This window comes from Pteropus medius, unplaced genomic scaffold, assembly GCF_902729225.1.
Source record: "Pteropus medius unplaced genomic scaffold, Ma_sr-lr_union100, whole genome shotgun sequence".
NCBI lineage: Eukaryota > Metazoa > Chordata > Mammalia > Chiroptera > Pteropodidae > Pteropus > Pteropus medius.
In genome coordinates this window covers 15,418,092-15,433,230 of record NW_024355205.1, presented here as the reverse complement: position 1 = coordinate 15,433,230, position 15,139 = coordinate 15,418,092, and the positions used below count along the sequence as shown (strand labels likewise).

Genomic DNA, 15,139 nt, shown 5'->3' with positions numbered 1-15,139 from the left:
TTTAAAATTTTATGTTAATATTAGCATGTTGAACACATCTACTGGCAACATATTTTCCCCTTATTCAATTTTATGTTAAAGTTTTATCTCCAAGAAGCTCTCCATTTATTCTCACAGCTATATAGTATTTCACTGTATAAATATGCAATAATTTATTCATATACTCTATGGTTGAAAGACACTATTATTATTATTGTTGTTGTTGTTATTATTATTATTATTACTTGATCTTACCAATAGTGTTGCAATTTTTATACCTATTTCTTTGTGCATAAATAGGACGTATTCCCTAGGGGACTGTTTCTGAGTTTAATGTGCTTAGAAATCACCTGGGCATCTTGTTAAAACAAGATATTGATTCACCCGGTTCAGGGAAGGGCTTGAGAATTCTGAATTTCTAACAAGCTCTAAGGTGATGCTGATGGTCCCTGGACCACATAATTAAGTAGCAAAGCAGTAGGTATTTCTCTGGGAATTAAGTTTCTGGATGCTCCAAAATTTCTTTGCAAAATGATTACATTGGATGTATCTGGGTAATCTAGGATTTTCTCCTTATCTTATATAGCAACCTTAATTCCAGCTTCAGTGCAATAAAACCTACAGTGTTCACAGGTTGTGTGGATTAAGATATGGACATCTTTGGGATTGGGGGGGGCATTATTCTGCATATTACCAAGATTATAACAACTTTCACATCCATCAGTAGCATAAGTGTTTCTGTTGCTACACATCCTTGCTAACATTTGGTCTTGACAGACATCAGTTTTTTTCTAATCTGATGGAGTGTCAGATGAGATCTCATTTTTTTGTTTTGATTTTCTTTTCCTTAAATACTTGTGAGGCTGAGTGCCCTTTTTATATATTTACAGGTCATTTTCTCTTCCGTAATTTGGCTATTCATATCCTTTGCCTATTCTTGATTGGGATGTTTGTGTTTTCTTATTGATTCGTAGATGTTTTGTATTTATTCTAGATACGAATTATTTGTTGTTGCAATTTTAAAGTTGCAATCTTAATCTAGTTCATTTTTCAAATTACTTTATGGTTTATTATTTATTTATTTATTTGTTATTAAGACAGCTCTCTCTACCCTAAGTTGGTAAAAAAAAATTCTCCTATATTTTCTACTAAAAGCATTATGATTTTGTTTTTATATTTGTCTTTAATTCATATGAAATTTACTTTTTACGTGTGAGGAAGAGATCTAATTATATATTATTTGCATGCTTATAAACAGTTGCAGACAGACCCATTTATTAAGTAGTCAATTGTACCCCTTCTGATTTGTAATACTTCCTTCATATATTAGGTTTCCCATGTGTCTGGGTCTGTTTTGGGGTATTTATCATACCTTCACCAATTACACATTTTCTTAATTACAATAACTTTATAATTAATCATTATATCTCATAAGGCAAATTTCTTCACCTTCTACTTCAAATTCTTCTTGGCTTCATTATATAAGTTTTTATATAATGAAGCCAACTTCCTTGAAAACCTAGGTTGGGATTTTATTTTTTCTACATTGAATGTATAGACTAATTTGGGACAATTGGCTTCTTTGTGAAACTGAGTCCACTCAAGAACATGATATATCCTTCCATACATGTAGTTTTTTTTACATCTTTCAATGGTTTTGTAATATTGTACTTTATGTATCTTTTATTAAATTGATTACTAAGTATCTCATATTTGTCATTGCTATTGTAAATGAAAGCTTTTTTAAAAAATGTATTTTCAGTTGTCTGCTGGTATTAAGAAAGCAACAGATTTTTGCATGTTGATCTTTTATCCAGCAAAACTTGCTCAATTCTTATGTTAGTAATCTGTCTTTAGAGTCTTCTCTTAAGTTTTTTTGTATATGAATAATTAACGCAGAATAATTTTTTTTGAACCTTATTCCTTATGTTGTTGTTTTTGTTGTTTTTGTTTGTTTTTTGTCTTACTTTACTGGCTGGGATCTCCAACACTTCAATGAATAGAACCAGTGTCCACGAGTATCCTCTTGTTATTCCTGTTTTAAAGAGTATGTTCTAAAGATTCACCATTATGCATGTATATGTTTCTATAGATTTTTGGTATTTACATTTTGTCAGTTTAAGTTCCTGTTTCTTAGTTTGAACATGAATTTTATTCAATGACTTCTATATCTGTTGACATGATTATATGATTTCTCCTTTAAATTGTTAATGGAATAAATTAATAGATCTTCTAACATTTAATCAATCTGGCAGTATTGGAATAAATTCAACTTGGTTATGATGTATTTTTATGCATATATTGCTGGGTTTGTTTGATTGATAAATTATTTAGAGCTTTTGCATTGACATTCTTAAATGAGACTGGCCTGCAATTTCCCTTTCTAATAGTGTCCTTATCTTTTCTTGGTATCATACTTACTACACATATAAAAAGAATTTAGCCCGTCCCTGCACACTCTATTCTCAGAAGCTGTTTGGATAAAGTGGAGTTTATGAGTTCCTTAAATGTTTGCTTGAAGTTTCTTACAAAGCCTTCTGGGTGATGCTCTATGTTTTTCATTAAGTTGAACTTTAAATTATGTGGTTTGTTTCTGTATTTTTTAGCAGGGCTTTTTTTTTTTTTTTTTTTGGCATTTGAATGATCAATTATGACAAAAGTGAACTTAGTTATGAGAGAGGTATGTTAAAATCTCCCTTCATAATTATGAATTTGGGTATATATTTTTAGATAATATTTTACTAGATAATTCTGAAATATTTTCCTGGTAAAATGTTTCTTTTATCACAATTTTTCTCTTTTGCCTTAAAGTCTATTTTTGACTAATATTAATATAGCTATGCTAGCTTTTTTGAATAGCACTTATTTGGTATATTTTCCCCTGGACCCCCTTTAAATTTGTTGCTTTCAGTATTTCTAGATTCTAATGTTTTACTTATGGCTCTTGAAAGTGACATATAGCTGAGGATTTTAAAACTATACCTATCTGACAACCTTAGTCTCTTAACTGGAAAGTTTGTTTAATTAATATTTATAGTGATTATTGGTATATTTGGATTTATTTTTATATTATGTTGCGATTTTTATTTATCTTGCTCTATGTTTTTGTTCCCTCCTTCACTGCTTTCTATTGGATAGGTCAAGTATTTTTTGTTTTTTAATTCTCTCTATTCCTTCTATTTGGATGTTCTATCTCTTTTTGGTTTTGGTGGTTGTCCTTAAAAAGATAAACATTCTTTAACTAGCAAAGCAAAATTAATTAATTTATCTATCATCTTGCTGAATAATGAAAGGCTCTTAGACTAATGAACTTAAAAAGTACATTTTGGATTATTTTCTTAGTTCTTTCTTCCAGTTTCTTAATATTCTCTTCAGCTTCACCTAATTTCCCATTTAACCCATTTTTTGAGGTTTAAAAAAATCAATTAACTTTTTTAAAATTCTAAAAGTTATATTTGGTTCTTTAAAAAGTTCACTTAGTCTTTTTCTTTTTTTTTCAGGTTTCTAATTCCTTCTTATAGGTCTTAAATAATTCAAACACACTTATTTTCTAGTTTCTAGCAGATATTTTAAATAAACGAAATATTGGGGGAGGCTGTCTAATCCTTTTGGGTTTCTGATGATTGTCATTTGTGGTGGATTGTTTAAATATTTTAAATTATGAATTTATTTTTACAGTGGCAAATAGCATACATTTGAATCTGAAACTCGTGTGTCACAAACTTTTAGGGACTCTTTAGAGTTCCATCAAAGAGAGACATGCTTACTTCTCACTTTCTTGTGCTAGGGCAGAGTGGGGCTATGCCTACTGAAATCCAGTATGTAACTCTTTGAGAGTCAGTCTTACTTTAGGTGAGGGTCTCATTTCTAACTCCGCCCTCCTCCCCGCCTAAGCTTTACTCCCACATGGTCATTCACACTTGATTGTTACAGAACTGATAACCCTCCCTCCACAAGGGCCCTAGCATCACCATCAGTTCTTGGGCATACCTTCTGGTTTAGGTTTCTTCTTTGTCTTTGACCTCTGGATATTTCCTTTGTCTGGTGGGGGGGATGGGGGTTCGGGGGAGGGGGACAGCTCATCTGTACATTTAAATTTTCTTTTTTTGTTATAAGTCGAACACATTTCCAGTTGTTTTATGTGGAAGGATTTTCAGCTCTCTATATATTGGCAGAAGCAGGAATCCCTAAATTTACTTTAAAAATATGATCTTTGACACTAAACCTAGTGGAACAATATACTCTACACAGAATATCAGGTTATTAAAGACATAGCTAAAATCAGTTTATTCCTTTCCTGCAGCTCTTTCTCATTTTAGGTTTACCAGTGTTGCTGTGTTCTTATTTAAAAAGTATGGTTATAAAAGTATAACTGCAACTCCAGAAAGATTAAAGACAGAATAACTTGGCTTCTAGAGACATAGAAATTTTTATTAAATTGGTTTATCTTGGAATCAGAGAGTAACTTTCACAGTTTAGACCAGTAAAACTGCTTCCAAAAGAGACGTGGAAAAAGTTTTCTATATGTAAAAACTTGTGAAATAATAAAAGTGCATACAAAATGCTGAAATGATAATCTTGCTTTCACACCCCAGTGCCGCTGAATTATTTCTCCCCCTAATCCATCCCCCCCTCCCTTTCATCCTCAGTGCTACCAATTCACGTTACAACAGCTAATCCTCGGGGAGCAAAGTCTTAACTCAGTTTTCCTCCCTCTTTCTCCCGTGACCCTCCTCCAATTAATCTGACTGCAGTGCAAACCTCTGTGGTTTTATAACATGCAACCTCCGTCCCCCTCGCCTCCACCCAGCCCCCACTACTTTAAATTCAGAGAAACTCCGGTTCCTGCAGTGCCACTGGCATTACTCATTCATCCCCATTCAGGCTTTCCCCAGCGTTTATTAAGGGCTCCGGGCTCCTGCCTCTCACTCTCACTCTGCTCAAACTCCGCTCACCGGAGAGGCTCCTGCCTGGTCGGTCCCCTCTTGCCAGCTGTGGGAAGTCGCCGAAGAACTCTGTCTCTCTCCAGCAATGCATCTGCCTGCGATTCTACTTTGTGTTCTCTGGTCTGCAGTGCACGCCGAGAACTTGGATGATTATGAGCTCATGTATGTGAATCTGGACAATGAAATAGACAATGGACTCCATCCCACTGAGGACCGTAAGTTCATTTTAACTGTTTCTCTGCTAACTCTCACTACATACCCGCCTCTTTGGGTCTAAAATTATACTTTTTAGCCAATGAAACCAGCTAAGATTATAGCTTTGCAAAAGAGAGAAGCACTTTAGGAAAGGGGGAGGTTTCCGAAAGTTATTTTTTTGAGATACACAATGGGTTGAATAGTATTAAATCGCTGATATTTGCTTGTTTTGAGCGACACCAACGGCAACTTCATAGAATTCGGCTTCATGTGTACTTGCATGAATGGTTTCTGTCATTCTGGAGATATTTACATGCTGTTTTATCGAGGTGTCCTTAAAGGGAAGGGGGGTAGGGCCGTAACTTGGGGCCACCGAGGGAGGTCAGCTTTTTACAAAGCACAGCCAAGGAAGGCCTGGGAAGGTCGGTAATGTGTGTGTGTTCTGCACTCTAGCCACGCCGTGTGACTGCCGTCGGGAGCATTCCGAGTGGGACAAGCTCTTCATCATGCTGGAGGACTCGCAGATGAGGGAGGGCATGCTGCTGCAGGCCACCGACGATGTCCTCCGGGGCGAGCTGCGGGGGCTCCGGGGCGAGCTGGGCCGCCTCACCGGCAGCCTGGAGAAGCCGTGCACATTCGCGGCCCCGGCGGAGGCTGGGGTGGCCCAGGTGCTGGACGAACTGCTGCAGGCGAGCCGCGACGCGGGCCAGAGGCTGGCGCGCCTGGAGGCGGGGAGCTCCCTGGGCGCTGTGCTGGAGGAGCTGAGGCGGACGCGTGCAGACCTCCGCGCCGTGCAGGGCTGGGCGGCCCGGCGCTGGCTGCCAGCAGGTAAGGACTCCGGCGGAGCAGGGGCACTGCTGCGGCTTTGTTCTTGGTGTGCGGGTTGCGGGCAGCCAAGTCAGGCAACCCTCCAGGGGAAGCTTTAATGTGACACACACTGTGCGCACACACACACTCCCATGCACAGCCACGGCGTCAGGCACGCCATGCAAGGCGGGAAAATTGGCTTTAAAACGTATTCTCCAGTCCTGTGGAAGCCTGAAGACAGCTGTGGACGTGACCATTGTGGTCTTGAAATAGGTAAGGGCCTCTGACACCCGATCCCCGCGGCGTTGCAGTGGCTCTATTGGCCAGTTATAACAGTGACCTCTCTAGCCCGCTGGTTTCCCCTCGGTCAGGGATTTCCACTTCTAATTTTAGCCTGCCTCTCTCTTTAGGGGAGCTCTGGTTCCCCGCGCTATTTCAGGGCCCAGCCTAATTTTTAGGGACGTTTTCCAATCTCTGAGTCGGCTTCTCCTCCCTGCTGGTTCTGAGCAAGAGACTTGAGGCTGAATCTGATCTCCTGAAGGGTTAGTGGAATTCTTGAGAGGCCTCCAGCCCCTGTAGTCTGTGGAATTAGCGGCAAAGTGAAGGTCCCAGGGTGCGAGCTTTAGAATAAACCAGCCACTGAGGGATCCGAAATGGAACAGTCAGTGTAGGAGCCAGTTGGTACCCCGGCCCCACCTCCGGGGATTTGGGGGATCAGGGCCAAAGAGGAGAGAGGTGGTTCAAACTAGATGCAACTTGTCAAAGTCCCATGTAATACTCCATGAATCTTTAAACACATGTGGGCCCAAAATAATACATTTTAAAGATGGTTAAAAGAAATAAAGAGAAGATTTGGAGCCAAGTAACACTCCTTTATGAGTCAAAATTTCTAGAAAATTGTGATGCAGCAGCATTTGTGGGTTATATTAGAAAACCAGTGTCCTAGGTAAGAAAATATAATTTGCATTTTTTCCTGAGAATCTCAGAAACTGAAAACAATTACGAACAATGCCATCCTTCTCTATATTTCCAATTAGATGGAGTATGAGGAAGAATCATAGGCATGTGTGAGAGCACATTTCATTTAAAATTCAGAAACCATATCAGAATATCAGTCTTTTCTAGATATTTTAGGACTGTTTATCAGTACAGAACATATTTTCTTAATCTGCATATTTGTTAGAGCAGGAAAGGGATGTATTTCTGATTTCTAAAATGTTAATTTTTTATTACATCCAATAATACATTTATGTACATGCTTTGATTTCTCCTCTCTCGGTTTCCTGCCAGTTTGGCTCCTATGGGATTTCTAATCATTCTGTTGTAGGCCTCCTAAGAACCTGGTTTTAATTTTGTTTGGTCTTTGATAATATAATCAGAAAAACCTATTAGTTAAAAGCCATTTCATGAGAGAGTTTCTGACATTTTAAAGAGATAGCAAGAGCCTCAATCACTGGTCCCCAAAAGAAACCACAAAAAAAAAACCTGCCAAAATGCAGCTTCACTCCATTAACTCACATAGCCAGTGCAGCCTACAGAGGAAGCTGGGTCTCTGAGAGGCAATCAAGGAATGCTTTGGAATGCAATCCTGACTGCCTGAGCTTATTTAAACAGGAAATCAGTTAATTAGATTGTAGTAGGTACCCTCTTGAACACTACTTTACTGAAACATTACAGAGAGTATCTCAAATGTCCATGCATATGGTGATCTTTTGTTCCATGATCTTTGTTTGATTTATTTAACACAGCTAGAAAAAGAATGCACCTACCAATTTCATTTGAAAGTAAGAATCAATGCCTCATTAAAAATTAATTTAAAAAAACCTTCAAAAATTCAAATTGTTCAGTGAAAAGTTAATACTAAAATGTAACAGGACTAATTTTGTGCTTTAGTATCATAGCTACTTTTATAGAATTCTCTGAATCTGTTGTTGTTTGTTTTTTGTTTTTGTTTTTTTTTGGACAGGGCCTAGCCCTTATCCACTTGCATGCTTTTAACTCAGCTTACCACACTTCACATGGACATTTGGTTCCTGCAAGTTCTGTCTATTCATCAGTTAGTCTTTAAATGTTCTGGGAGTTTCCTTTTTCAAAACTATCTTATGGCAAATCTTCATTAGATCATTATAAAGTGAATAGCTTGTCCTAATTTAGATTAACAAATATTTCATTATTTGGTCTGTCATACATACATGAGGTTAGCATAAAGCAGAGCTCACCTATTAAAGGTTTTAGCACATTGTTTTCTAGAGACATGTAGAGGGTTTCACTTCCGCATCTCCAGCTCCTTGATAGGACATGTGATCTGGAAACGGACAGAGATGGGAGTTTATTGAACTCCCAACCTCCAAGTTTGAAAGTCTCCTTCTTTCTCTTGGAAGAATTCACTCTTCCTTAAGTTTTTCTGTTACTGCTTAAATAGTATTTATAAGCATGAGGACAAAGTAAGAGTTTTTGAGCATAGCCTTGGTCTGCACAGCTCTTGAGTGCCACATACTTGTTGCTTACAGACATGCAGAATATTAGAAGAATGAAAAGAAGAGCCTTGTATAGATAAGAGTAAAGCCTGGAGAGATCAGGGGTTCATCAAAAACTGCAGAGCTTACTAGTTGTACAACAAACTGAATTCCAGCTCTTCTAGCCAAATCCAAGGGTTCTTCTACTGTTAAGAGGCGATGCAGTGTGTAAGTTAAGAGTTTGGTTTCTGCAGCCAGAGTGCCCAAGTTCAAACCCAGTGTTACCACTTATCAGCTCTGTAAGCATAGCCAAGTTGTGGAGTGCTCTATGCCTTAGTTTTCATATCTGTCCAATGGGACGATATGAGAAATAAAATGAAATTTAAAGTGAAAAGAACAGTATCTGGCACATAGTGAGTATCCACTAAGAGTTAGTCATCATTAGTATACATTGTTGCTTTCAAAGGTAGTTTTCTACAAACTTTGTAAAGTTTATAAACATCTGAGAACATTTGGTATATTAAAATGCATCAGCAACACCATGACTGTCCTAGAGTTTTTATTTAAAAATGCATGTAGACAGTGGCTAATGGGTGAGCAAGGTATGTTGAATTTCACAGGTTTTTGTTCTGAGAGCTTGGTGAAATCCAGGAGAGGGGAACAAGTTTGACTCTCGACTCTTGAGTTGAATTAGGGTGTCATTGTTTGAAGTTAATGCATAGTGACGGAACATTTTTTAAAAAGCTGTAACAAAGAAAATAAGCTAATTAGGAGGGAAAATAGTTATTAAAACATGATTTTCATTACTTTGTGGGTTTGGACAGTTTGATTTCTCAGCATACCTTCTCCTCCATTTAGCTACTTCATTGACTGAAACAATTGGCTTTCCTTATTCCCATTTTCTTTGCTCTACAGAGATTACACTTGAGGACCCTCAAGTCATAATGCGATGTTGCATATAATTTTCAATTGCTGTCATTAAAATGCCCATGTTAAAATACCTAAATGCCAGAATCATTTCCGAATGAATTTATATTTTTCTCTCACATTCTTCTCATTTTCTGTTACTTTAGGTTGCGAAACAGCAATTTTATTCCCAATGCGTTCCAAGAAGATTTTTGGAAGTGTGCATCCGGCAACACCAATGAAGCTTGAATCTTTTAGTGCCTGCATTTGGGTCAAAGCCACAGATGTATTAAACAAAACCATCTTGTTTTCTTATGGCACAAAGAGGAATCCATATGAGATCCAGCTGTACCTCAGCTATCAGTCTATAGTGCTAGTGGTGGGTGGAGAGGAGAACAAACTGGTTGCCGATACTGTGATTTCCCTGGGAAGGTGGACCCATCTGTGCAGCACCTGGAATTCAGAGAAAGGGCGCGTGTCCTTGTGGGTAAACGGTGAACTGGTGGCTACTGCTGTCGGTATGGCCTCAGATCACATTATTCCTGAAGGTGGAATCCTGCAGATTGGCCAAGAAAAGAATGGCTGCTGTGTGGGTGGTGGCTTTGATGAAACATTAGCCTTTTCTGGAAGACTTACAGGCTTCAATATCTGGGATCGTGTTCTCGGCAATGAAGAGATAAGAGAGATGGAAGGAGCAGAGTCTTGTCATATCCGGGGAAATGTTGTTGGATGGGGAGTCACAGAGATTCAGCCCCACGGAGGAGCCCAGTACATTTCATAAGCGTTGTGAAACTCGACTTGAAGCCAAAGAAAGAAGCTCACATTTTAAACATATGCCAGCTGGGAAGGTCTAAAAATCTCAATGCATATTAAGAACACTTGAGACTAATGAAGGGGAGAGTTGAGATCAATATTTATCTTGGCAAAATATTCTATAAACAGTTGAGAGAAGACATTGGAGAAGGCTTTTGAGGATATTGTTACCAGACTTTATGCCATGGTGCTTTCAGATTAATGCTATGTCTTTGTCAGATAAACTCTCAAATAATTAAAAAGGACTGTATTATTGAACAGAAGGACAATTGTTTTACTTTTCTTTGGTTAATTTTATTTTGGCCAGGGATGACTTTTTCATTGAAAGAATAATAAAATAACATTTGTTGTCCATTGTTTATTGTTATTGGCATGTACTTTATAAAAAATGATTATGAGACATATTTATACTACAGTGTGACTTAACAAATACAAATGTAGTTTCTGTGTTATAATCAAGGGTCATTTTTTGGAGAAAATAGTTATATAAGTTATATTGTAAAATGGTTTTGTATTAATTTTATTAAAACTATTTTTGTAAAGCTCTACTGTAAATAAAATATTTTATAAACCTAGTGCATGTCACGTAATTATAAATTTAAAAGATTTTGGAGCAACTCTGCTTTTCTTTTTTCATCTATAGCTGGCAATTAGTCTATTATGTAAATAGTAAGTTAATATTGTTAAAAACAAACTATGGTGTTGTTTTACTTTTTGGCTTCCTATAAATCATAAGGGACAAATATGATCTTGGCTAAGTCAATTCATCTCTCTGGGTTTAGTTTTTCTGTCTAAAAAAATCAAGAAATAATGATCCTCTAGGTCTCTTCCAATTTGATGATTCTATAAGCATATACAACTTTCCTGTCCTGTGTAACATGGGGAAAAAACATGAATTATCAGAGTTCCCAGATATACATGATGACAGAAAGAAATGGCTTAGGGCTATTATTTGGGGGATCTAAGAATCTGGCAAACAATGACTCCTGACCTTAAAGCAAATCCCATTCTCTCATTTACACATGAAAGAGAGAACAGTCAAACCCCTTCACCCTATAGATGTAGAAGTAACTCTCTACCACACTGGTATTCTCCTCCTGTCGAAGTTATGTAGGGCTGTTAGAACATAACAAAGCTGCTTCTTAATGTCAGTGGGAAATATGGTAGAACCACAGTGATGATGTTCTCATTTAAAGATGGGGCCTAAACAACCACAGGCCATACCCTGTTTATGTGGTTTAGAGAATAGGGCCAGGAATAATGATCAAAGTACATTTTGTAACTAGCTGGATGTCCTTAGATAAGTTGCTTAACTTCTCTGGGTTTTCTCAGTAAAAGAAGATAGTTGGGCTCTTGGTACCTTTTAGCAATAAAACTCCATGAATCTAGGAATGTTTGAGAATGCTCACGGTATTTACTTGTGAGACACACAAAATCAGGCTGATGGCTCTCAAATAAAATTGCAATTATGAGGTCATAGGCCAGTCTCACATCCTTGGAGACTATATAATTCAAGGTTGTAGGCACAGTGACCATATGCAAATCCCTGTTTAACTATGTCTATATGACTTGGATGCTTAGCTAGAAGAAGACATACTGAACCCAAACTTAAGCAGAGAGTTAGGCATGTTTTCAACTCTTTTCCACATTTTAGCATAAATTATGTCTGTTCAAGAAACCCAACATGATACAGGCCAAGTATATGCAAATTCATACTGATAGAGTTAAATGTAAGGCCACTTCAAATTTTTTACAGGAATCTCATTTTGAGGGCAGAGAAAAAACAAATAGAAGAAAATAAAGTAATTCTTGAGTTACAAAAGTAGAAACTTCATTTGCTATGGCGTTAAGTCTGGATAGATGTTCCAGGGATTTCTAATTGTTCCCTGATATCCATTTTCCTCATTTTCCCACCTAAGTAACAGAAATCCGACTTTAATGGCACATACGGACACGCAGACTAAAGTCTGTATTTTACAGCATTAATTGCAGTAGGTGTGGCCATATGACTAAGTTTTGGCTGATGCTGAAATAGTGAATGTGATGCTCTTTCTTTTCTTCCTTCTAGCTGATTAGAATACGGTAATGACGGCTGGGATCCCAGCAACCATCTTAGAACATGGAATTCAGCATAAAAATATAGAAGAAGGCTGGGTCTTCAATGATATCTGCCTTGCCAGCCCTAAGCTGCCTATCCTTAGACTTCTTTTACATGAGAGAAAGATACACTTCTATCTCCTTAATTCCACAATTAACCGACTATATAATTTAATCCTGATCCAGAAGAACAATTTTTTTTTTAAATTAGAAAGACCGTGAACTTTATTCCCTCAAAATGCTCATAGATTTCTCATGTTTACTGCAGCATTATTTACAATAGCCATGATTGGAAGCAATCTAAATGTCCATTGAGAAACAAATGGATAAAGAAGATGTGGAATATTAGTCAGCCATAAAAAAGAACAAAATCTAGCTGTTTGCAACAACATGAATGGACCTAGAGGATATCATGCTAAGTGAAGTAAGTCAGACAGAGAAAGACGAAGACCATATTATTTCACTTATATGTGGAATCTAAAAACAAAACAACGAACAAACAAAACAACAGAAACAAACTCATAGGTACAGAAAACAAACTGATGGTTGCCAGGGGTGTGAGAGTAGGGGATGGATGAAAAAGGCAAAAGAAAAACTAGTCACAAGGATATAATACACAGTACAGGGAATATAGTCAATAGTATCCTAATAACTATTTTTGGTGCCAGATAGGTACTAGACTTATTGTGGTGATCACTTAGTAAGGTATGCATATAAATGTCTAATTAACATGTCAAATACTTGAAACTAATATTGTATGTTAACTATAATTTAAAAAATTAAAAAACCCTTATAAACTATACTTAGAAAATACATTTTACAAATTTCAGGAAGTTGGTCATCTCAATTATTTTTAACAGCATTTAATTTGTTTTAGAATACATAGTGACAGCAAAAGGAGAAAATACGAAATGTGTAAAACTGACATAAAATATCTATCTTTTAGCCACTTAAGAAGTAGCACTTATAAAGTTAAAAACCTTGGTCAAAGTAACATTTACTTATATATTCTTGTATGCAGTGAACCCGAAAACTCAGATCACTGACACTTGGCATTCAGTTTTATAAATCTGGAGTATAGAAGAAATCTTGCTGGGTTTGTGGTCAGAAATCCAGCATCCAAACCTTAACACCATCACCTACTAACTCTAAGAAGCTGAGCCTGCCAACTAATCTTTATCAATCTCAAATTAGCCAAGAAATAAAGGTTAGCAGGACTTGCTTACCTTGCTGAAGGGTTATTATGAAAATGACATAAAAACAGATAATGTAACTAAAAATGCTCTCTAAATCATAAAATAATATTTGAAATAAGTGACCTTAAAAAATATTTTCCAAAGCCATGCCCAGTGGATTAAATAGAAAATAAGCAAACAAAATACAAACAAATATAAAGGTTTTCTTCCATTATGAGTAAGTCATTCTCAGAAATTCAGCATATAGCTGCTCATATCTGGACAGGCCTTATTCTACTTCATAGCAACATCTGCTGGTGGAGTCGAGAAGGTGCAAACTCTGCCAAGCACCTCATCCAAGACTTGGTTAACAACTCAGAACATATATATTTTCAAAATATGTCTCTATTTCTTAATCCACATTTGGGTTGGCTTTTTATAACATTATATTTAATATTTCCTTATGTATATAAATATTCAGGTTGAATATTCTTAATAAGATTGCTTAGTCATTCGTTTCCTGGAATATTTTATTAATAAATTCTTTCTCAACAACCTGTAATATGGTGAACTTAAAACCTTTTTCTTTAAGAATAATTGTATCATGAATTTTTAATGGCTATATATCTCCCAGGGGTTATGAAACTCTACAAATGGATATGGTTCTTGCTTCAGTATTTTATTATACCCTGACACATGGCATATGATATTCAATTAACAATGACAATGATGATAATGATGATGATGATGATATTAAGAAGAATCAGAAAGCATGGTAACTATGGCCTAGCATAGTACAAAGTATTTCTGCTTTATCTATTCACCCTAGGTGGTACTATTATTACTGCCATAATAAATGGGGGTTGGGGAAGTCAATTTCCATCTTCATTTTTTCTGAGACAGCTCGCTAATCAGTGGTTTGAGTTTTATCTCACATTGAGAAAGAAATGAGGTGAATCTATCATAATTAACTAGACAGTCTTTTCTAGGTTATTGCCCATAAGTCAGAAAGGAATTTGGACCCTTGCTGAGACAATATTACATTTTCTTTCTAAAAACTTTCTATTTAAGTTTCAAATCATTTGAGATCATCTTGTTACTTGTATCAGAGGACCATGTAAAAGGCATATTGATAGAGGGACATAGTATTTCCTTATTATGATCATTAATTCAGAAATGCAGAGGAAGGGACATCACTGCTTTAGTTTGTTAGCAGCGGTGTGCATTGCATCACAGAGTCTTAAATCAAAATTTGGAAACGGTTTCCCTACAAGCCCTCAAATAACCCCTCAGAGTTGAAGAGACTCTCATTTTAGGGGTTTCCAATAATGTTATTAGCTCCTTGGGTGAAAGATATGTCAACTCATGCTGCACTAAGCATTGATTATGCCTTTATATTCTAATACCGGACAGGTTCTACGTAGCATCCTCACATGGCAAAGAACAAGATTGGAGAATTACTCAGGACCATTGGAAAGCAACTCTCCCACTCTGAAAAGGTTCTGATGTTACAAAATAAGCAATTACCTCTGCTATGATTTAAGTGGAAAACAAATTTATTACTCAAGTGACATCCTTGTCTTATTTTTTAATTCAAGGGGAAGCGTTCAATATTTCCTCGTTAAGTTGTGGGATTTTCGTAAATATCCTTTATTAGATTAAGGATGTTTCCTTCAATTGCTAGTTTTCTGAGAGATTTTTTTTTTTTATCATGAATAGATTTTGCATTTTAGAAAAGAAGAGATTTAAAATTTTGCCTATTATA

General features: G+C 36.6%; 2 protein-coding genes across 18 annotated transcripts in view; one reads left to right on the top strand and one right to left on the bottom strand.

Moving 5' to 3' along the window:
- The window catches only part of VEPH1 (ventricular zone expressed PH domain containing 1), a 184,503-nt gene that overhangs the window by 128,511 nt on the left and 40,853 nt on the right, over nucleotides 1-15,139 (bottom strand). The window contains exon 5 of one of the 17 annotated variants that reach the window (XM_039857882.1): nucleotides 8,923-9,127. The exons of the other annotated variants lie outside the window; for them this stretch is intronic. Coding sequence (XP_039713816.1) covers nucleotides 9,120-9,127 — 8 coding nt within the window. The 3' untranslated portion in view covers nucleotides 8,923-9,119. Of the gene's footprint in view, nucleotides 1-8,922; nucleotides 9,128-15,139 lie in introns of those variants that run through there. 17 annotated transcript variants of the gene reach the window in all.
- PTX3 (pentraxin 3) lies at nucleotides 4,846-10,365 on the top strand. Its single transcript, XM_039857883.1, has 3 exons — nucleotides 4,846-5,140; nucleotides 5,574-5,948; nucleotides 9,457-10,365. Exons 1-3 carry the CDS (start codon nucleotides 5,011-5,013, stop codon nucleotides 10,068-10,070), a joined length of 1,119 nt encoding a protein of 372 aa, XP_039713817.1. The 5' UTR covers nucleotides 4,846-5,010; the 3' UTR covers nucleotides 10,071-10,365.

Coding starts and splice junctions, on each gene's coding strand:
- PTX3 (XM_039857883.1), top strand. CDS start 5,011: ATGCATCTGCCTGCGATTCTACTTTGTGTTCTCTGGTCTGCAGTGCAC. Junction 5,141..5,573: donor ACTCCATCCCACTGAGGACC/GTAAGTTCATTT, acceptor TCTGCACTCTAG/CCACGCCGTGTGACTGCCGT. Junction 5,949..9,456: donor CCGGCGCTGGCTGCCAGCAG/GTAAGGACTCCG, acceptor CTGTTACTTTAG/GTTGCGAAACAGCAATTTTA.